At 43.6% G+C, this 24,036-nt stretch overlaps 1 protein-coding gene across 1 annotated transcript in view; it reads right to left on the reverse strand.

Moving 5' to 3' along the window:
* Positions 1 to 8,327, reverse strand: part of LOC148048407 (phospholipid phosphatase 3-like) — a 36,754-nt gene extending 28,427 nt beyond the window's left edge. Inside the window, exon 1 of the mRNA XM_087711001.1 lies at positions 7,963 to 8,327. Within this exon, the coding sequence (XP_087567127.1) occupies positions 7,963 to 8,134 (172 nt within the window). The 5' untranslated portion in view covers positions 8,135 to 8,327. The remainder of the gene's footprint in view (positions 1 to 7,962) is intronic.
* Between the last annotated feature and the right edge of the window lie 15,709 nt (positions 8,328 to 24,036).

A 24,036-nucleotide genomic window follows, 5' to 3' on the forward strand; every position in this document is an offset into this window, starting at 1 on the left:
ATGGAGTATATCAAAAAGATTCCTCACCAACTTCTACCAATATTATAACATAGGGTACACATTATTATGTGGAATTCCTGCTTTATTATTTGATAATGGACACAGAACTACTATCCATCACAGAGGTTAGCAGTAATAGCTAAAAACGTGTCCTCCTTATTCAACGTGGTCCTTGACATTTCAGATACTGGATGGCAGCAGTTGCCTTGTGTGTGTGTGTGTGTGTGTGTGTGTTTGTGTGTGTTTGTGTGTGTGTGTTCTCTAAAGCAACCATTGGTGAACAATTTCCAATTTTTTAAAATAAACGTTTGCACATACTAATAGTTTGACAGGATACGTACCACACGTAGGACCTATTTCTGAATGAAATCTAAAACTGGTGTGCCTATTTCCATCTGACATTATGGTAGACTGGTATCATTTTCTATCTCTGGGCTGTTTATGAAGGTTCCATTCCTAATTCCTATTCAAGGAGAACCAGCATGGTGAATACGTTTATTACAAAAACTGGGCTATATATATATTGGGGACAATGCTTAAAGAAGCATTGACACTTAAGACTAGTTTTTGCAGCAATAAAATATATTTTGGTGTCTGAGATAGAAAGTCTACACCCCATCTCTTGTGAACAAGTATAGTCTTCTAGGAAATTCATCTGCAAACACCTAATTCAAAGTTGTTACCAAGACAATAGCTACTCTGCCTAGGGACAAATCAGATTTCCCCCACCCCTCAAGCTGTGACTAAATATTCCTAGAATTGGTTAACTTCCTTTATTTCATTTCTGCAGACATTCTCTTCTAAAGACTGCTTGTTCAGATTTCTTGTGTACCTATTAAAAGGGTATTCTCCTAATGAATCCCATTAGACTGCAATCCAATATTGTTATAATCAGTGGTGGGTTTCAAAATTTTTTCGAACCTACTCTGTGGGTGTGGCCTCCTTTGTGGGAGTGGCTTGCTGGCTATGTGACCTGGTGGGAGTGGCTTGCCGGCCATGCGTCTCTCCCTCCCTCCCTCTCTCTCTCATTCTCTCTCTCTCTTTCCTTCCTTTTGTCTCTCTGTCCCTTTTTCCTTTTTTTCTTTCATCTCTCTCACTTTTTCTTTCTTTTTTCTTTTTTCTTTATTTCTTCCTTCCTTTCTCTTTCTCTCTCTGTGTGAGTCTGTCTGTGTGTGAGTCTGTCTGTGTGTGTGTGTCAGTGGTGGGTTTCAAAAACTTTTGGAACCTCTTCTGTAGGTGTGGCCTGCTTTCCGGGTCCACTGGTGGAACCTCTTCTAACCTGTTCGGTAGATTTGACGAACCGGTTCTACTGAACTGGTGCGAACTAGTAGGAACCCACCTCTGGTAATAATGCTTCCAGAATTCCCACATAATTCCTAATTATTAAAACTATATTGAAAAATAAGGCTATATAGTATGCAGTTCTCTCATTTCAGAGACCTGGTCCTCTTCACAGCTAATTCTATGGGAGGGGAAAAAAAATGGGTACTTTCCTAGCATCTTCTTTTTTTTCTGCTTCACTTGTAAAGAGAGAGAGTCACATTTCAAATGTGGCCACATACTTTTATAGCTTGTTCTTCTGCAGTTGTGAACTGAAGTGATACCTTTGATCTCCCAAATCTACAACTAGTTCACTAAAAATTCATATCTGCCAGGAATTCATTAGGTGACCTCAGGCAATTTCTTCTCTCGGCCTTATCTGCATGATGGGGATAACAAGATTGTTCTAAGGATGACAAGATAAAAAGATCTGAAGGTCTTTGAGTACTTCAAAGCAGCCTCACAGCCTCCATGATGGCTTGGAACATCATTCCCTTACTTAAAAGTATGGTTAGCAAGGGGTGTGTGTGTGCTGGTTGGAGAACACGGGAGTTGTCCTTATCTGTACAACATTTTATACTTGCTAGTAATTATTATTAAAAAGGGGCTGCCTTGAAGAGGTTAAAGCTTCCTTGAAGTCAGTGGATGCTGATATCACTACAGTAGCAGCAAACAGTGAAAATAATTCTTTCCCTTTGCTCCAGTCTGCCTTTCTCGTCTTTTCTCTGTGCTTTCTCAGGCTCCATGTCAACTTGGAACATCCAGTTTGGGCTGTGTTTTCATATCAGAACTTTTTACTTAAAAAGATAAATAAATAAAAATACAGCTTCCTTGGAGACCAACCAGGTCACTTTCTAAGGAATTTTTTCAAGGTTTTCAATAACATAAGGACACCGGGGGTGGGGGGTGGGGGGCACGGACACACACACACATACACACACCATCCTCATCAGGACTGTGGCTGGCCTCAGCTTTTGTGTTTTGAAACACAACTCTTTAGCTTTCAAAAAAATGTACAACCCAGTTTGGAAAGGAAAAAAAAAGAGTAACTTATTGAAGTGCAAAAATGGAATGTCCCCCTGGAATGAGGGTTCACCGACAAAAGGGCGAATGACAAAACTGCGCCCGACTAAACCGCGGTGACAAAAGCGCTCCGACGAATGAGCGCTGAATCACGCCGACGACAGCGCGGCGACAGAAGTGTGCTGTAAAACTAAACCTAACCCTAACCCTAAACCTAACCCCTAACCCTAACCGTAATGCTAAACCTAACCTTAACCCTAACCCTAACCCTAAACGTAACGCTAACCCTAACCCTAACCCTAAACCTAACCCTCAATGTAACCCTAACCCTAACCCTAAACGTAACGCTAAACCTAACCCTAAACCTAACCCCTAACCCTAAACCTAACCCTAAACCTAACCCTCAATGTAACGCTAACGCTAACCCTAACCCTAACCCTTACCTCAAGTTAAATTGGCTTTCTGTCGCCGCGCTGTTGTCGACACGTTGATGACATCGCGGTTTTAGCGACGCGGTTTAGTCGGCCGCGGTTTTGTCGTTCGCCCTTTCGTCGGGTCACGGGAATGAGGACATAAGAAGAATTTAAATAAGGTCTCCTGCCTTAGGCAGGGGACTGGACAAGAAGGCCTCCAAGGCCCCTTCCAGCCCTAGGATTCTGTCTTTCTGTTTCTATAATTCCCTTGTGCCATTCTGACGAAATAGCAATAGCAATAGCAATAGCAGTAGACTTATATACCGCTTCATAGGCCTTTCAGGCCTCTCTAAGCGGTTTACAGAGAGTCAGCATATTGCCCCCAACAATCTGGGTCCTCATTTTACCCACCTCGGAAGGATGGAAGGCTGAGTCAACCCTGAGCCGGTGAGATTTGAACCGCTGACCTGCTGATCTAGCAGTAGCCTGCAGTGCTGCATTTTAACCACTGCGCCATCCCTTTCTGACGGTCGTACATCTGTCTCGAAGCACCAAACACGTCTCTTTCTACCGAGCACACTCTTGTCCTCCTCGCTGCTGAAACCCCACCAGAAGGTGACTGAAAAAGGAAGAAGCCAAAATCAACTGGTGGGCTGGATTTAAACTGAGCTTTTCCGCCTCATCAGTTCTGTCTGAAAGTTTCCTCATTACTCCGAATCATCTAGCATAAAATTGAGGCTGTTTGTGAGCCGAAAACCTGGTTACAAGGGTATAGAATTTAACTTCCTGGAAAATGCCACATTCATTTTAAAAAGGAGCCTCTAGGGTTGGAGGCAGAGGTGGGCTCCTACCAGTTCGCACCTATTCGGTAGAACCGGTTCGTCAAATCTACCAAACCAGTTAGAAGAGGTTCCACCAGTGGACCCGGAAAGCAGGCCACATACCTACAGAACAGCTTCCAAATTTTTTTTGAAACCCACCACTGGCAAGGATCTTGTAACTTGACAGCTTTAAGACTTGCATGCTTCAATGCCAGAGTTTCTGAATAACTACTTGGACCGACCTAAGTACTAATTCATAATTTCATTTCCAGTCACAGGGGCGGCAAGCCACTCCCATCCGGTCACATGGGTGGCAAGCCACTCCCACAAAGGAGGCCACACCCACAGAGTAGGTTCCAACAATTTTTGAAACCCAACACTGGTTGGAGGCAATAATAAACTCTGCGTGTCCGTGTGGGTAGAGCCTTAGGAAATATCAGAAGGCAGAAATATGACTGAACTGAGTTCACTGGAGTCTGGACTCGAGGGGGACCATATGGTTTAGCAGAAGTAGAAACCTGATCTTTGCTGCCATGATCGGCAAAAGTGGGTTATCTTAAATTATCATTTGGTCTCCTGCAGCTCCCCCCCCACCTTTTAAAGTCTATGGAGATTCTCAGTCATCCAGGTCATGGTTGCCCAAAGATGCTTTTTCAAAAGGCAACCGGATTTCAAGAGGAGATGGATTGATTATATACAAAATAAATATGGGACTAAGAAATTCCACCTGGGTTTGTGGATAGGTTTGTGGAGAGCGACCTGTGGGAAAAAGTTTTCAAACTTCTTCCCTAGGTGTCCCCCCCCCCCAATAACTAGGCTTAACTATAGGAAGAGTCCAGCAGGAGGTTGGGGGGGAAGTGCCTAGGGGAGAAGCGAATCACTGGGTAGAGTGCAGAATTGAAGTTCTGCTTGCCGTGATTGCCCATTCTTCTCAAGAATTTGTTCTCGTCTCTATACAATTATTAACCAGCAAGCAGAAGATCATTAACCAGGGAGCACAAATGTGCAGAAATATGTGTTGTTCTGACTTCCAAATGGTCGTCTCCCCTTGAATAAAGGAGAAAGGCCTGTGCCTGAAGTTTCTTAGTACTCCTAAAAGTTCCATGCTTATCAATGGCTATACAGCTGCTTCCTCAGGGAGACATTCAGTGGTGGGATTCAGCCGGTTCGCACCTATTCGGGGAGAACCGGTTGGTAACTTTCTAAGTAGTTCAGAGAACCGGTTGTTGGAAGAAATCTCCTTTCGTTTTTTTTCCCACTTTACAGGGCTAATCCTGTAAGGAAGGCAGGAAGGAAACATTCTGGTGTTGTTTCTAGCCTAATCTTTATTGCCCTGTTTACAGAAACTGCCTCTCCGGTTAACCCTTATTCCATTGCAACAGCTAAGGCGAAGCGTCCATCGACCTGAGTGACGTTGAGTTGGCCACGCCCACCAAGTCACATGACCACCGAGCCCCACCTACCCAGATGGTCATTAGGGCAGAGAACCGGTTGTTAAATTATTTGAATCCCACCACTGGAGCCATTCTATAGGTGGTTTCTGTGTTGGCGAGCAAGCAACTACTTATTGGATGTTTACCTCATTGGAGGCGAGAGTGGGCAAAGGGACATCCATTGCAATCTCTCCTGATACTGCCACGTGGTCTCCACCTATCTTGTAGGAAGTGACACCCGCTCACTCTTACTGCTTTTCCCAACGGCAACCACTATAGCAGAGCACTTGCAGAGCAAGAAAGTGGAAGTGAACCTGATAACTGAGTGTCATAAACTTAACACCCTATCAGAAAGCTATTTCAGAAGACTTGACTTTGCTCAAGAGTTGCCTGCTCCATCCCAGCCGCGGACCGCTATGATTCGTAGTGACATCATTTCCACAGCAGATGCTAAGGCTAAAGTCCTCTGTGGAGGATGAAATGAATCACTCTACATGGGGCTGCCCTTGAAGAGTGTTCGGAGACTGCAGCTGGTCCAGAACGCAGCCGCGCGAGCGATATCAGGGGTACCTCGGTACACCTGTGTTACACCTATCCTCCGCGGGCTGCACTGGCTCCCTATTAGTCTCCGGACGCGCTACAAAGTGCTGGTGATTACCTTTAAAGCCCTACATTTGATTTGATTACATTTATATGTCGCCCTTTTCCCCAAGGGGGACTCAGGGCGGCTCACAATTCAAATCAGGGGAGGGGGGTACAGACAAGAAATAAAAAAAGACGGAACATAACAATACATAATTTAAAAAACACACAGCAGTCATACCATTCAAGGCGGGGGGCAACAGCTCTTTAGCCCCAGGCCTGTCAGCCAGGTTTTAAGGGCTTTGCGGAAGGCCTGGAGGGTGGTGAGGGTTCGAATCTCCATGGGGAGCTCGTTCCAGAGGGTCGGAGCAGCCACAGAGAAGGCTCTCCTCCGGGTAGTCGCCATTGGCCGGTGGATGGAATTCGGAGGAGGCCTAATCTGTGGGATCTAATCGGTCTGGTGGAGGTAATTGGCAGCAGGCGGTCTCTCAAGTACCCAGGTCCAATACCATGAAGGGCTTTATAAGGCTCTGGACCTGGATATCTGAGAGACCGTCTCCTGCTACACACCTCCCAACGTCCGATAAGAACTCACAGGCTAGGCCTCCTCCGGGTGCCGTCTGCTGGACAATGCCGGCTGGCGACCACTCAGGGGGGAGCCTTTTCTGTTGCTGCTCCGCCTCTGTGGAACGAGTTACCAGCAGAGATCCGGACCCTCCCCACCCTTGCGGCCTTCCAAAAAGCCACCAAAACCTGGCTGTTCCGGCAGGCCTGGGGTTGCTGACTCAAACCAGGTCAATCCCCAATTAATCCGAATGTATGTTGTGTTTTTAAAATGTTTGTATTGTTTTATGTTCTTCCCCTGTATGTTATTTTTATTTTATTCATACTTGTAAGCCGCCCTGAGTCCCCCCTGGGATTGGACGGCATATAAACCCATTAAATTGAATTGCTTGAATATCTGAGCAGTGGTTTCAGCTGCATCTTTCAACTCAGAACAGCCTTGGACAGATGCAGACATAACAGCTGGATAGGCCCACTTGGAACACCCAGTACTGGTTACTCTGATTCTTCCATATGATAATAAAGTTTGGTCCTGCTTTACCAGATTCCCAATTATTCAAACTCAAAATAAAGTGGACTGCCACATAAATTAAACATGTACAAATTACCAGAGAGGAAAACAGAAATGGCTCAACTTTCTGTTTTCTAGATTTTCAGATAAAGGCCAATTCAACTGCAAGAATCCTTCCATACTCCATTAACCACCAGATATGTTGGACTGCAACCTTCGTCATTTCTAGCTACTTCTAGCCAAGTACAAAATAAGTGGAAACTCTATCGACAATATGGTTTTACTCAGTGAAGAGTCTGGGAAGCTGGAGATTCCCAGTTCCCACTTGGTTCAGACAAGAAACATGATAGATGCAAGAATTCCCAGTTATATGCGTAAGGAGGTAGCAGTAGGAGCATAAAATAAGCTGATCCATCACCTCTATCGCAGAGAGAAGTTGACTATTTAATTCAGTGTTTCTCAACCGTGGCAACTTGAAGATGTCCTGGACTTCAACTCCCAGAATTCCCCAGCCAGCATTCGCTCTACATGGGGCAGCCTTTGGAGAGTATTCGGAGACTACAACTCATCCAGAATGCAGCCGCGCGAGCGATTGTGGGTGCACTTCGGTACACCCACGTCACACCTATCCTCCGCGAGCTGCACTGGCTACCGATCGGTCTCCGGATACGCTTCAAAGTGCTAGTCGTAACTTATAAAGCCCTTCATGGTATTGGACCTGGGTACTTGAGAGACCGCCTGCTGCCAATTACCTCCCAAAGACCCGTTAGATCGCACAGGGTCGGCCTCCTCCGGGTTCCGTCTACCAGCCAATGCCATCTGGCTACCACCCGGGGGAGGGCCTTCTCTGTGGCAGCTCCGGCCCTTTGGAATGAACTCCCCGCAGAGATCCGGACCCTCACCTCTTTCCAGGCCTTCCGGAAAGCTGTCAAAACCTGGCTGTGCCGGCAGGCCTGGGGTTGATGAGTTCCCCTCCCCTCTCGACTTGTGTGGCTGTATGACTCTTGTGTATTTTAATTACGTGTATTGTGTTTGTATCCCCTTTCCCCCTTTTGAGTTGTTCACCGCCCTGAGTCCCTCCCGGAGAAGGGCGGCATACAAATAAACTAAATCTTAATCTTAATCTTAACATTCTGGGAGTTGAAGTCCAGACATCTTCAAGTTTGCCAAGGTTGAGAAACCCTGATTTAATTCCTTCTCATTTCTCATCCCTCTGGGGCAAAACTGTCTCTTGATAAACAATTGCCATGTACTAGTAAACGTTAGAAATTGCAGAGCCCCCATCCTTCACTCACCCACAAGTAAACACACAACATCCACCGCCACCAAGGTCTTCCTCAGCAACCTTCGCGGAGGTGCAAGGGCAGCGGATTGAATGGCCGGGCTCCCCACGGTGACCCTAAGCTCTCTATGTCCACGCTGCCACTGTAAAGGCTGCAGGGCCTGATGGTGATGATGGTTTTGCATGTTCTGTCCAGGTCAGCTTGCCTTCCTGCGGGATCAGGATGGATCTAACTGCTTAGCCCCCTGCAAGGAAAAGAGAATCCAGAGCTTCGGTTCCAGGTGGAGAGATGATTTAACTGAGATCGAAGTCAGTAGCTTTCTAGGAGCCGAGGTGGCGCAGTGGTTAAATGCAGCACTGCAGGCTACTGCTAGATCAGCAGTTCAGCGGTTCAAATCCCACCGGCTCAAGGTTGACTCAGCCTTCCATCCTTCCGAGGTGGGTAAAATGAGGACCCAGATTGTTGGGGGCAATATGCTGACTCTCTGTAAACCGCTTAGAGAGGCCTGAAAGCCCTATGAAGCGGTATATAAGTCTACTGCTATTGCTATTGGAAGAAAAAGGTGGTTTGGCGAAGAAGGCAAACCTGGCTTCTTGAGTGTCCTCGGGCGATTCTGTCCGACCTTCCAAGGGGTCTGGCGGCCAGGTGGGCTGGGCTGGGCTGGGCTAGGGCGAGGTTAAACTACAACCAGTAACTTTTCGTTGCAAGTTCTTAGCCCAGCGCGCCTGGAGGCGTTTTGCAAGGCTCTTCTTGTAACGAGATGCCAGATCCCGAGCGAACCGAACTTGGGGAGGGAACGGGGCAATTCCTGGGGAAAGGAGCTGCTTCGGGGCAGAGACCCACCTGGCGCCTTCGCTTTCGCCTCCAAGCCACGCGCGTCCGGGTTGGCGACGGCGGAGGGAGGACGGCGGAGGGACGGAGGGTTAGTCTTTCCCGGCGGGGGCTGAATCTCGGCTCAACTCAACTCCGTCTCTGCTCGCCTTTCGTCGGTTCCTTTCCTTTCCCTTCCTGACGCGCCCGTCCTCCCTTCCCTTCCCTTCCCTTCTCCTCGGCTGAGTTGCCGGAGAGAGAGTCCGAGCGGGAGAGGAAGTCGCCGAGCGGCTGCGATCCAACTCACGTCATAGAACCCATCGAATTGGATCGCACGTGCACTTGCGCGCAAGCCCCCCTCGGGCTTACTTCCGAGTCGATCCGACGCCGCCGACGCCGAACTCTTGGGAAGCAGCAGGAATGAGCCGGGAGGGGCGAAGGGGGTCCCCTCGGTGGCCAACCCTCTGGCCCACGTCCCTAGGATGGGCCATCGTCGGAAGCGTCCCGCGCCCAGAGATCCCACCGAAAGATCCCCGGGATGGGAGAAACCGCGCCGGGCAGCGACTCCCCCTCTGGCAGCAGCCGCGCTCCTTGCGCCTAGATCCGAAGGCGGTCCTGGTCAGGTGGCAGTTCTGGGAGTTTCAACCGAAGAATAGACCCCAATCTCCATTGACCTTACTCAACTCTTTTCTTCCCCCTCCCCTTCTCCAAACTCAGAGTCTCGCTCCGCCGTGTCACTGCGTGGGAGGCAAAAGGCACCGCTGGCGTTCTGCGATCCGTCTGAGCAAAGATCAGGTGTCTCCAATCAAATTATCGGAAGGGGAAAGGAAATGTAATTTAACCCATCAAGCGCACCACGGAGGAAATAGCAATAGCAGTTAGACTTATATACCGCTTCATAGGGCTTTCAGCCCCTCTCTAAGCGGTTTACAGAGTCAGCATATCGCCCCCCACAGTCTGGGTCCTCATTTCACCCACCTCGGAAGGATGGAAGGCTGAGTCAACCTTGAGCCGGTGAGATTTGAACCGCTCAACTGCAGATAACAGTCAGCTGAAGTGGCCTGCAGTACTGCACCCTAATGGATGGATGGATGGATGGATGGATGGATGGATGGATGGATGGATGGATGGATGGATGGATGGATGGATGGATGGATGGATGGCTAGATAGATAGATAGATGGATGGATAGATAGATAGATAGATAGATAGATAGATAGACAGACAGACAAGAGACAGACAGACAGATGGATATATAGATATATAGATAGATAGATAGATAGATAGATAGATAGATAGATAGATAGATAGATAGATAGATAGATAGATAGCAATAGCAATAGCAATAGCAATAGCAATAGCAATAGCAGTTAGACTTATATGCCGCTTCATAGGGCTTTCAGCCCTCTCTAAGCGGTTTACAAAGTCAGCATATTGCCCCCAACAACAATCCGGGTCCTCATTTCACCCACCTCGGAAGGATGGAAGGCTGAGTCAACCTTGAGCCGGTGAGATTAGAACTGCTGAACTGCAGATAACAGTCAGCTGAAGTGGCCTGCAGTACTGCACCCTAATGGATGGATGGATGGATGGATGGATGGATGGATGGATGGATGGATGGATGGATGGATGGATAGATAGATAGATAGATAGATAGACAAGAGACAGACAGACAGATGGATATAGATAGATAGATAGATAGATAGATAGATAGATAGATAGATAGATAGATAGCAATAGCAATAGCAATAGCAGTTAGACTTATATACCGCTTCATAGGGCTTTCAGCCCTCTCTAAGCGGTTTACAGAGTCAGCATATCACCCCCACAGTCTGGGTCCTCATTTCACCCACCTCGGAAGGATGGAAGGCTGAGTCAACCTTGAGCCGGAGAGATTAGAACCGCCCAACTGCAGATAACAGTCAGCTGAAGTGGCCTGCAGTACTGCACCCTAACCACTGCGCCACTTCGGCTCTTATGGGTCTTCCTCATTACCCAATCAAAGCACAATCCCTCCAGTAATCCGATGTTCGCTTTAGTTTGTTCCCAGCCCATAAGTGACATGGTTCACACGTCGTCTTTATGGTACTTGCATTTCTATGGTATTTTCTTCAACTTTGACAACGTCGAGGCATTTAAAATCTGCTAGGCCAGTGTTTCTCAACCTTGGCCACTTGAAGATGTCTGGACTTCAACTCCCAGAATTCCCCAGCCAGCGAATGCTGGCTGGGGAATTCTGGGAGTTGAAGTCCAGACATCTTCAAGTAGCCAAGGTTGAGAAACACTGTGCTAGGCATTCTTGCTTTATTAATTCTTAGTTAAGTTAGATAGACTACAGTGATTTGAAACAGAGGTGGGACTGCGAATGGCCGTAGTATCCAGAGGTGAGTGCTGACCATTACAAGCAAATGGGAGGAAAGAGCTGTGGGAAGTTATCACCCAGCCCTCTCCCAGAAAAATGAAATAGGAAATATTGAAAAAGGCAGAATATTTCTCTGGATGTGAAAAGAAAGAAACATGTTTTAAAAGAACAGAATAGCTGCCTGTAGCTTCCTGCCCATCCCCACTTTGTCAATGGGCCATTAAGAAGGCCAAGCTAGTCACCTTTACATAATAAAGACTTCTCCACTGCAGCTACAGGAAAGCATGATAATATTGGCCCCAGCTGACCACATGGCATCAATCCAGCCTGCCAAGCTCATAACAATGTTCTCCGACATTCGATCCTGTGTTGACTTCTGCAAAGAGGGGTGTGTGCACAAGTAGCTTTTTATAGTCTGGAGAGGAGCCTAATGACCACCAGCTGAGTGCAATCACCTCCTGTAACTGCACAACTGTTCCTGACGCCTAGTAGCTCTTCGATGGCGTGCATCCAGGAACTACTCACTACTGGCCTCCGGCTCACTCTCCCTTGTCTCCTCCCCACTGGTCCAAGGCTCAGGTGCCTCCTGGTGGCCAACCAGCCTCTCTGCGCCCTCCTTGGAGCCGGAACCCTGTCCAGGGTCCTCCACATCCTCCAGAGCCGACTCAGAGGGCCCCTCGCTGTCGGAGTCTGGTGGCAGCTCCAACGGCTCCTGCTGGGCCACAACACTAATCTGATTTGGAATGTAGTCTCCTGGCTAGTGTAACATTGGCATATACTAAATAAAGAAATTGTCAGAGCCAGAGGAGGACTAGAAAAAGACGGATTAATTTAGAATCCTTAGTTGCCACAAATGAACAAAGTCCAACTCTCTTTGATTGCTGTTGACCCTTATTTAACTCTAACCAGTTGCTGACCATTAGTTGAGAAGATACCTGCGCGTAGGCTTTTAGCAACAAATCAGCTAATTTGAACCTTCACGTGCGGACCTGGTTTTTCATGCCTGACATCAACTGTACATTGACATCTTGGGTACCATTGTATTGATTGATGGGTATGTTTGAGATGGGTTGAATTGGACCCTTTCAGTCAAAAAATAAATCATGCTGTGTACTGTTTAGGAATGGGAAACAAGAAATGGCATTGTTTTCATAGTGAAGAAAGAACAGAACTTTGTTCTCCCACCACTAATACAGAAGATGAGGATGATGAAGCTTATGATTAAATTCAATCTGAAGTTGACAGAACACGCAGGCAAAATGTGTTGCTTGTGGTTGGAGACTGCAATGCCAAATTTGGAAAAAAAAAACATTTGGACCATATGACCTACGAAATTGAAATTAATCATGATAATTTACCCATAGATTAGGCCTCCTCCGAATTCCATCAGCCAGCCAGTGTAGACTGGCAACTACTCGGAGGAGAGCCTTCTCGGTGGCTGCTCCGACCCTCTGGAACGAACTCCCCGTGGAGATTCGGACCCTCACCACCCTCCAGACCTTCCGCGCCGCCCTTAAAATCTGGCTGTCCCGGCTGGCCTGGGGTTAAAGACTCCAACCCCTACTCGAATTGTATGACTGTTGTGTTCTTAAATGATGTAGTGTCTTTATGTTGTAAATTGTTTGTCCTTCCCCCCCCCCCTTTGAACTGTGAGCCGCCCTGAGTCCCCCCAGGGAAAAGGGCGGCATACAAATAAAGTGAAAACTAAACTAAACTAAACATTTCTGCAATCCACTTCTTTCTTCATTGCCAGCCTAGTCTTCAAACAATGCCTATATACATGGATATCAATAGATGGGGTATGCAGAAATAAAACGATTATATTATTATTTTTTTTGAGAATTTTTTTTTATTGTTTTAGTTAAACAAAGAAATATAAGAAAAAGAATTGTCTTTCGTTACATCTTGTAGAAAGCGTATCAATCGGTTACCAATACAATAATTAGAGAGGGCTGAAAGCCCTATGAAGCGGTATATAAGTCTAACTGCTATTGCTATTGCTAATACATTCCGTGCGTTTCTTCCACAGTGCTTACATATACTTCATTTAAATCATGTCGTACATTTTAAGTCAAGAAAGAAAAGTTATGTATTTTACTATCCCTTTACCATAATTCTCATTTAGTTACCATTTTTTAAACATGTTTTTATCTAGAATCATTTATATTAGAAGACACAACCACCTACTGGCGTTCATTTACAATATCAATGGATCTCCAATAGCATTACACCTTTATGACATGTTCTAAAATTAATTCGGTTAAGTAAGATATCTAAGCATCACCACCACCACCACCCCGTAACACACCTGTATGTAGAGCCGAGGTGGCGCAGTGGTTAGAGTGCAGCACTGCAGGCTACTTCAGCTGACTGCAGTTCTGCAGTTCGGCTGTTCAAATCTCACCGGCTCAGGGTTGACTCAGCCTTCCATCCTTCCAAGGTGGGTAAAATGAGGACCCGGATTGTTGTTGGGGGTGATATGCTGACTCTGTAAACCGCTTAGAGAGGGCTGAAAGCCCTATGAAGCGGTATATAAGTCTAACTGCTATTGCTATTGCTATTGCAGGGACAGCTCTCTAGGCTGTGTTTTGAATCCAGATTTGGTTGAGTTCTCAGATGACACGTTGGGGCCAATATTATCATGCTTTAATCCCATCCCCCCTGGAGGTGAAGTGGAGAAGTCTTTATTATGTAAAGGGACTAGCTTGGCCTTCTTAATGACCCATTGACAAAGTGGGGATGGGCAGGAAGCTACAGGCAGCTATTCTGTCTTTTTAAAACATGTTTCTTTCTTTTCACATCCAGAGAAATATTCTGCCTTTTCAATATTTCCTAGGGTATTTCATTTTTCTGGGAGAGGGCTGGGTGATAACTTCCTACACTAGTTTGGTAATGAAACATGCAAGAAAACAACCAACCTCAGAGAGCACCAAGGACCCCGAAACTGCCTGGAGACGTCTAGGTTACAGCTGCAATTATAGAGGCAATAGGTACATTGATTGAAGATCTGAAGGATCAGATAAGGAACAAATCTTGGAGGGAAAAAGTATATGTACTGGTATATCATTATTAGGAGTTGCTGATACTTAATCAATCAATTGTTTTTGCTGACTCAAGAATGTTCTATTGATGGCATTTAGATCCTAAAAAGTTGGCTTCTATGTATCCGAATGTACAGCCTAAATGTTGGAGGTGTGGTTCTCTCGATGCTACATATTTTCATATATGGTGGACCTGCCAAAAGGTTAAGGCATTCTGGATAAAAATATGGTGGGTTATGCAAAATATTTTTAAAAGAAGGATAAAGTTTACTCCTCAGTTATTCTTACTAGGTATATGTACTGACTTTACAGTGGTAGAGACTAACTTGATTCTGCACCTAATAACGGCAGCAAGACTGTTGGTGGCGCAATACTGGAAGAAGGAAGACTTGCCTACAATCCAAGAATGGACATTGAAAGTCACAAACTTAGCCGAGATGGCTAAAATATCGGCATATCTTAAAGATCACCCAAATGAGAGATATAAACGAGACTGGAAAAAAATGGATTGACTATATGCAAAATAAATACGGGACCAAGAAATTCCAGTTAGCCTCTGCTTAAGATCAGAAATGATTTAAACTGTTAAAAGTTAGTTCAGTAAGAAGAAGCTAAGGTCAATGTAGAGATGTCATTCATTTCTTTATTTCTTTTTTCTCAATAGATTTTAGACTGTGTTAGTTAAAAATCCATACCGTGTACAGGTTCTGGGAAGTGGGGGGGGGGGAAAGAGGAGGGGGGTTGGGGGGTTGGAGGGAGGGAGGGGCACACAAAAAAAAATTGTACTTCAATGTTTTAATGATTGACGAATGATGAAATATTTGTGTTTTTTTAAATAAATACCTTGATGTGAAGAATGGGCGACCCTCAGTGAAACTCACATTCCCACCTAAACATTTTTGACAAACACACCAGGGCTTGTTGACAAGTATTTTGGGCTATCCCTGAAATAATAGTTCGCTTTGTGCCCGTGGTATAACCATGTTTCTTCAGAAGCTGGTCAAAGTTAGCTGAGCTTTCTCTAACTGTACGTCTACTGTTACAATAGAAGAAACAGGCACCCATTGAATATAAACAAAGGAACTAATCGGTTTCTTGAATGAATACTTAAGACTGGTGCCACTGAAAGAGAAGGGGCCTCCCCCTACTGCTGAGTTAAAGTGATATCCACCCTTCCTTGACTCAGCAGAAAAATACGCCAGAATAAATTTTGCTGGTGCCCACTACAAGCATTGCTTTTATTTAGAATTTTTCTCCTCTTCTTTATAATGACAAGAAATGTGACTTCCTCCAGATTCCTCCAAGTTGTATTAGGGAGACAATTGGCGTGGGGGGTGAGAATCCACATTTTCACTATTACACTATTTCACCCTTGTCCTAAATCAGAGACAATCCATCAAATTAAAATGCTTACAGTGCTGTTGACTGAGCAATCATGCGCTATTGCACAATTCTGGGAGATCATCAGCATAGTTCTGTTGTGTCCTGTTTTGTCCCTAATAATTTTGCCTTTTTCAGGGCCGAGGACAAGATAAACATTATATTCCAGGGACGCAGGAGAAAAGGATGCGGACCAGGTTAATTATGTTTGGGATAAACACATGTCCATCATCTGACAAAAAAATAAATAAAAATAGGAATAAAATACAAATATCTACAGTTACTATAGCCAATCTTAATACAAGTAGATTAGAGCTTTCCTGCGGAGTTGATTTCTTGGTCCAGTCACAGATTGGGGCTGATGTATACCTGAAAATAAATTTAAGCTCCAGTTCAGACACCTGCCTGGAGCTGTCAGGTAAATACTCACCTGGATGTCTGCTCCAGGAAACAGAAGTGATTTACATTCTCTGGGCCAGAGCCATTGATCACTCCTTCCCTTTCTCTCTCAAGAACTATACGGTATACTCTACAATGATCTATCACCCAGCCCTCTCCCAGAAAAATGAAATATCCTATATTGTGTTTTGAATCCAGGTTTGGTTGAGTTCTCAGATGCCATGTGGTCAGTTACCATGCTTTAATCCCATCCCCCTGCAGCTGAAGTGGAGATGTCTTTATTATGTAAAGTGGACTAGCTTGGCCCATTGACAAAGTGGGGATGGGCAGGAAGCTGCAGGCAGCTATTCTGTCTTTTAAAACATGTTTCTTTCTTTTCACATCCAGAGAAATATTCTGCCATTTCAATATTTCCTAGGATATTTCATTTTTCTGGGAGAGGGCTGGGTGATAACTTCCTACCCATACAAACAGGAACTTGCAAGGAATTGTAGAAAATTCATGTGTACGTCTAAGTGTGTGACCTACACACAGAGCTCCTGTTAACAAATCTTGAATGAACTGGCATGCTTGTGATGTCGCTAAGATCTTTTAAAACAAGTCAATGGTTCTAATAGCATGGATCTCTGGATAGAGCAGAAAGTCCCATCTTCCTTGTCTGCAAGAAGAACAGATTTCAACTGGCAGTCCAACTCTACCCTTCGTTTGCTCTGAAGCAACAACGCTTGGTGGCATTTGGCTAAATAAATATAATGATCTGCAAAGAAGCTACAAAAATTTCGAAGAAAACAATTTTATATAGTGTGTAGAAAATATTCAAAATTTTAAAACAATGTCCTAATTAATCATAATGTTTTGCTTCTGAATTCTTTATTCTCTCCACATATATCCACCTGCTATTTCCTCAGTTTGCTGCTCCATTGCTGATTAGCTAGGCATCCACCTTGTAAGTGTTGGATGGCCCACTCTACCTTCCACATAGCTGACTAAACAACACACAGCCACAACTTTGTTCTGTAATGATTTATTCAACAGATGCAACTGGTTCAGCCTGTGTTAGTTGCAGTTTGAACCAGTTAGGGCTGTTTGTTTTGGCTGCTGCCAGAAGTCTTTTCTTAAGGGCATAATTCTGTGGTTCCTGCCACAGGATATATCAGATTTCTTTCTCACCTCCGTAATTGGAAGGAAATTTCAGATTTGGAAGGTGGCGGTGGTGGGGACACTCTACACCTTGTTTTTCAAGTCCTCCCCTTCCTGAAATTAGGAAATCACCGCCTGTATTGTGAGAAGGGCTGACGTTATGTAGTCGTCCAACTGCTTGGGAAAACTGCCAAGACGTAACATTGAATGGATTTTATTCTCTCACCACACTCAAAATGGAAAAGCTTGTTATTATTATTTTTCTGGCCAACATCCAGCTTCATTCTAAGAACAACAGCAAACACTGGCTGCAGTTTGCTGCTTTTTTCATTGGTCCGGAGCTCCTATATTCTTTTTTTCAATTTTTTTTATTTTTATTACATAAACAACACATACAAACAACAATAAAAAAACCAAAAGGAAAAAAGGAAAAAAAAGAACACACACACAAAAAAAGAGAGAAAAAAACCATCATCACATAGAGCATGTCGTTTGGTTACAGGTATTTTAACATTTATCATTCTTGTACATTTATTATTTCATTTAATAGGTTATAATATACAGTTTGGGTTGCTTTGTTTACCATCCCTTCCTCCTGTTATAACACCACCTTATTCTCCCTTTCTTTTCTCCCTCCCTCCCTTCTCTACTTTCCTCCTTCCTCCTCTCCTTTCCCTTCCTTCTTCCTGTACCTTTCTCCTACTCCTGCTCTTCCTCTTCCCCTTCCTACCCTCTCTCCTCCTCTTTCTCTCCTTTCCATCCTCCTCTCCTTACCTCTTTCTTTCCACCCTCTCTCCCTTCTCTACTTCCTTCCTTCCTCCTCTCCTTTCCCTTCCTTCTTCCCGTACCTTTTTCCTACTCCTGCTCTTCTTCTTCCCCTTCCTACCCTCTTCCTCCTCTTTCTCTCCTTTCCATCCTCCTCTCCTTACCTCTTTCTTTCCACCCTCTCTCCCTTCTCTACTTTCTTCCTCTCTCCTCTCCTTCCCCTTCCTTCTTCCCTTACCTCTCCTTTGCTCCTGCTCTTCCTCTTTCCCTTCCTACCCTCTCTCCTTCCTTTTCTCTCCCTTCCATCCTCCTTTCCTTTCCCTTTCCTTTCTCCCTCCCTCCCTTCTCTACTTTCCTCCTTCCTCCTCTCCTTCCCCTTCCTTCTTCCTGTAACTTTCTCCTACTCCTGCTCTTCCTCTTCCCCTTCCTACCCTCTCTCCTCCTCTTTCTCTCCTTTCCATCCTCCTCTCCTTACCTCTTTCTTTCCACCCTCTCTCCCTTCTCTACTTCCTTCCTTCCTCCTCTCCTTCCCCTTCCTTCTTCCCTTACCTCTCCTTTGCTCCTGCTCTTCCTCTTTCCCTTCCTACCCTCTAGGAGCTCCTATATTCTAAAGAGCTGTGGGCAGAGCTTGATGCTGCTGCCTTGAGGAGCAGCCTGTGTCGTAACTGTGACAGTTTTATGGAGTGTGCAACTATTGGGTTTCCTTAGTTCTCCACTCATGTTTTACTTCTTTTGCTTTAATTTTTGTCTGTTGATGGAGACAATCCATTTAGACATAAAGACTCGGCCAAAGGATACAGCTTGCCAAAAATGAACTTTGTCGCTGGAGAGTTTTGAGAATGTTGACCTCACCTTCTCATCCGCTGATTCCCCTAAATCAGTGGTTCCCAACCTTGGCAACTTTAAGACTTGTGGACTTCAACTCCCAGAGTTCTCCAGCCAGAAGAGAGAAGTTGGGAGTTGAAGTCCACAAGTCTTAAAGTTGCCAAGTTTGGGAACCACTGCCCTAAATCAATGTTGCTCTACCCTGGCAACTTTTAAGAGATGCTAGCTGGGAAATTCTGGGAGTTGTGGTCTACATATCTTAAAAGTTACTAAGGTTGAGAAACACTGTCCTAAATGCTCCAGTGTAATTCCAGTGACATGGTATTATTATTGCTTCTTACAGTAGAGGCAAGGAAAAAACATGACCCGTCAAAACCGCGGTCCACTAAAGCGCGCCCGATCAAAGCGCGTACGTGACGTCATCAGCAGCGCGACAAATAAAATTAAAAATAAATTAAATTAAAATTAAAGCAAGCCGATTCACATAAAGGTAAGGGTTAGGTTTAGGGTTAGGGTAAGGGTTAGGTTAAGGGTTAGGATTAGGTTTAGGGTTACGTTAAGCGTTAGGGTTAGGTTTAGGGTTAGGTTAAGGGTTAGCGTTAGGTTTAGCGTTAGGTTAAGGGTTAGGTTTAGGGTTAGGCTTAGGGTTAGGTTTAGGGTTAGGTTTGGGGGGGTTAGGGTAAGGTTTTCGCGTTAATTTTAAATTTACCGCTCACAGCGTGCCGTTTTCGTCGCGCTGTGATAACGTCATGTACGCGCTTTCGTCGAGCGCGCTTTAGTCTACCGCGGATTTGTGGTGGAACCAGGAAAAAATGCCAACAGTAAGGAATGCAGATTATATTATGCAAAATCGGAATAATATATATGTACATGTAGGTTCTTCTATGAGTTCAGACAATTACCATTTATTCAACAAATCATAATTAAGGAATTAACAACAAGTGTGAACTCTTGTCATAGAGCAGTTTAGGGCAATTTATTTTAATATATATAATACGTAATAATTAAATCTCACTTATTTCAGTGTGCTTCATTATAATAATCTCTTGTGTTTAAAATTTCAATTTACTTGCATCTACTGTCTGATTTGAGTTCAATAGTTACACAGTGCCACCTACTGATAAACCTAGCAAAAATAATGTTCTGTTCAGAAAAAGTTGAAAGTAACTGAATCAGTGAACCTTCAACAACAATGGTAAGAAGCAAGATGGTGCAAAGATTTCTTCGTATGGACTCGTTCAAAAAGATGTTTGGAGAATTGGATCCACAAATGGCAGCAGATATAAGACTGTTCTGTTATTGGAGAGATACAGGTTGATAGATGGAAGAGTATAATTCAAAATTAGCTAAACTTACTTAAATCCATTGGTAATAGGTATAGTTAAATAAAAATTGATAATGATAATAATGTATATAATGTTGAGCTGTTATGATAAGTAATAATTGGATATGAGAAGGGAAGGTTAGAAATATTTTTGGACTATATATAAAGATTATTAATAACAATAATAATTATCATAAACTATATACAGTTAAATTTTAACTAATAGGGGTAAAATGCTATGATATAGGATATAGTTAAATAAAGAAAGGATAATGATAATAAATTATATACATGGAGGATTAGAAAATTTTGGTATTAAATATTATGGATGTTTAGCTAAAACAGGATACGAGGATTTAATGTTAATGGAGGATTTTATAAATAAGTAAATGAAATGCCAGCGTGTGGTTATGGATTGAATCTTGGAATACTTAAGGATGAAGGATGTTTAAATAACTGTAGTCAAATAAAAGTGGAGGTATGATGATGTCAATACAGTAAATATTTGAGTTAAGATATTTGAATTAATATGAATTATATTTGATGATGGTGGAAGAGATGCACAAAAGCTTTTTGTAACCAGCTGATATACTTTTTACAATGTATGTTTGTTTTGAAAATAAATAAATAAATAAAAAATTTATTAAAAAAAGAAAAAGAATCAGTCTGAGCAAAATTCCAGCACCACATCTTTGCTGTTGTGCTCTGAGCTGGAAAAAGAATGAGGGCTCATAGTGGTTTTTTTTCCCACTATTCACATGGCGGAAGTGAAAAAGACAAATTCCATCCTATCATCACAAAAGAGATTGACAATTAAAACACCAACATAGTGGTGCCCTTATACAAAACTACAGTAATGGTGTACAGTTGTACAGTTTGGGATAGAACATAATGCTAGCATAATCATGAGGGCAAACAGCTTTCTTAGAAGAAAAAGTAAACTGTTTGGGATGCTTTAAACCAGCCTTGCCAACTTTAAGATGTGACTTCAGCGCCTAGAATTTGGAATTGAAGTCCACACAGGTTACAGCTGCAGGGGTTAAAACTGCTTTAAACTAACATGGGGGCAGGGGGAACATGACCAAGGGGGTGTATGACCTAGAGATGATAGACAGAATTTCCCCCCTTCTCTTAAAATTCTAGGACAAGGGACTATTCAATGAAGCTGAAGTTCACATATGCCCAGCAACTTGATTGGGAGATTGTCCTCTAAAAATTACAAAATGTGATCCTTGAAAATATACCAGTTGTGATTAGTTCCCCCCCCCCCCTTTTGTAAGTCTCTGTGAATAAGCAAAGAATTTCTCACAGCAGCTGATAACTGAAAAGCCTTTTAGGACTTTCTGTTAGACACAAGTAACCAGACCTAATGAAGAAGATTCAAGCTCATTATTATATTCTGCTTATTATATAGAAATCTCCCTAGAGCACCAGCCTTAGACTGGAAACAGATAGATAAGGATATCCTTATCTATCTATCTATATATATATCCTCCTCTGTGTGTGTGTGTGTGTGTGTGTGTGTGTGTGTGTGTGTGTGTGTAGATAGATAGAGATAGAGATAGAGAGATATAGATATAGATGATATAGATATAGATATAGATATAGATATAGATATAGATATAGATATAGATATAGATATAGATATAGATATAGATAGATATAGATAGATAGATAGATAGATAGATAGATAGATAGATAGATAGATAGATAGATAGATAGAGAGATAGAGAGATAGAGATAGAGATAGAGATAGAGATAGAGAGATATATTCAGGTGGCAGGGTGGGTGGGGGTGGGTGGGTGGTGTCAGTTCTGGTTGTCTTGTGACTATGCAAGGATTCAAGACTAATTCTGCTCTTGAAGTTTCCCTCCTGCCATCCTGGGTGTTTCCCAATACTTTCTCAGTGATAGAAATAAATTTTCCGGTCACTTAATTCTATTTCTCCATTCAAGCTGAAACTAAGTTAATCAATTAAAAATAGCAAATGGGAGAAAATACTCTACTCAAACTTTCTTAATCCCCCGCTTCCCCAAATAAGTTACTCAGACCTGTTCCACGTATAAAAGGAGACGGTCTATGGACACAAATAGAGTTACCGGTAATTAAAATGGTCTTCCAAGGAAATTGCATATTCACAAGAATAAACACCATGGATGACAGGTACTTACACACACTTGTGCCTCTCACGTGTCACCATAGAATTCAGTGGTGGGTTTCAAATTTTTTTGGAACCTACTCTGTGGGTGTGGCCTCCTTTGTGGGAGTGTCTTGCCGGCCATGTGACCTGGTGGGAGTGTCTTGCCGGCCATGTGTTTTTTTTCTTTCTTTCTTTCTTTCTTTCTTTCTTTCTTTCTTTCTTTCTTTCTTTCTTTCTTTCTTTCTTTCTCTCTCTCTCTCTCTCTCTCCTTCTCCCTCTCTCTCTTTCCTTCCTTTTGTCTCTCTGTCCCTTTTTCCTTTTTTTCTTTCATCTCTCACTTTTTGTTTCTTTTTTCTTTATTTCTTTATTTCTTCCTTTCTTTCTCTCTCTGTGTGAGTCTGTGTGTGTGTGTGTGTGTGTGTGTGTGTGTGTGTGTGTGTGTGAATGGTGGGTTTCAAATTTTTTTGGAACCTCTTCTGTAGGTGTGGCCTGCTTTCTGGTGGAACCTCTTCTAACCGGTTCGGTAGATTTGACGAACCGGTTCTACCGAACTGGTGCAAACTGGTAGGAACCCACCTCTGCTAGAATCAGTAGGTGCATACTTCCACACCTAGGACAAGCTCCCCTACAAAACAACCCTTTTGCACCCCAGTTTCTCTGCAGCTATCTGGCTTTCATTTTATTTATTCTTGCCCAACTCTGGCTTGAGTTGGAACCCCAAATTATTCTGACACAGACACACCAGCATCCTGTTCATTCATAGTAACTGTGAATTTTTCAGAATCCTCTAATTCAAAGGCTTTAGCTGGTAAACATATTGTTCTTAACAATGATTTTTTTCACCAAACATTATCATACAATTTCCCCCTCCCTTTGATGCATTTTCTGTTGTGTGTGGAGGGCTAAAGGACTTCTTCTGAATTATTTATAAAGCAAGCACCATCATGGGGAATAATTTCCTTTCAGTCTCTCTGTAAACCTAGCCCCACGGCTGCCTTAAAGTGCTATATAGAAGATGTGGTGTATAAAATTGTCTATCATGATTAGGGTTCCCAGATTTCAGAACAGACATTATTGTGATCTTGGCAGGCTGGATTGCTGCCAAGGCTTATCTGTGCCCGTTTGCTGCCAAGGACCTGTCTGTCTATTAATAAACTCCGTAAAGTATCTTTGGCTCGGAGTGTGCTTTGGTGTGGAACGAGGGGCGTCAAAACAGGTTAGTATCAGCCTAGTGAGTATATTTGCTTGGATAATCATTGCCAATGGATCCACAATATTACCAAATTCAATTTGAAAAGGCTAGAACATCTGATGTCCCTAAACCTGTCTTTAGATTGTCATTATAGCAGTAGTGATGTTATTTGATTTCAGGTTAGTTACAACATTATGCAAAAAATCGATTAATCCCACTGAATTCCGGTGAAATCTCCAGCCAGTATGTAACATCCCTAGTCTAGTGGAAAAGTAATTAGGAAGCCTTCCAAGTGATGATATGTTTGTTATGTCATCTGCAATGTTCCCTCTAATTTTTTTTCAGGGTGAGCGGAAAAGTATAGTGTTTGAGCGGCACAGTTTCATGCCTGAGCACCTAAGAGAGCCACAGTTTGAACTTCTGTCTCGTCTGCTGGACATTTGCGCAACATTCCAAGCGTCAAGCGCCAATTGCGAGCGAGGTTTCAGCCTGATGAATGCCAGGCATGAAAATGTGCTACTCAAACACTATACTTTTCCGCTCACCCTGAAAAAAAAAAGACTTCTGCTCAGCTTTTACATTGTTAGACTGGCTAGAGAGAGACATGGCACCAACAGGGTCCTGGGTCCTGGCATTTTGCAGGCAACCTGTCCTCTCACATTCCTTTGGAATGCAACCCATCACATTTGAATTAGATTTTGCCAATTAT

This window comes from Thamnophis sirtalis, unplaced genomic scaffold, assembly GCF_051295495.1.
Source record: "Thamnophis sirtalis isolate CommonGarterSnake01/CBP01778 unplaced genomic scaffold, rThaSir2_p1.2 scaffold_3, whole genome shotgun sequence".
Classification (NCBI taxonomy): domain Eukaryota; kingdom Metazoa; phylum Chordata; class Lepidosauria; order Squamata; family Natricidae; genus Thamnophis; species Thamnophis sirtalis.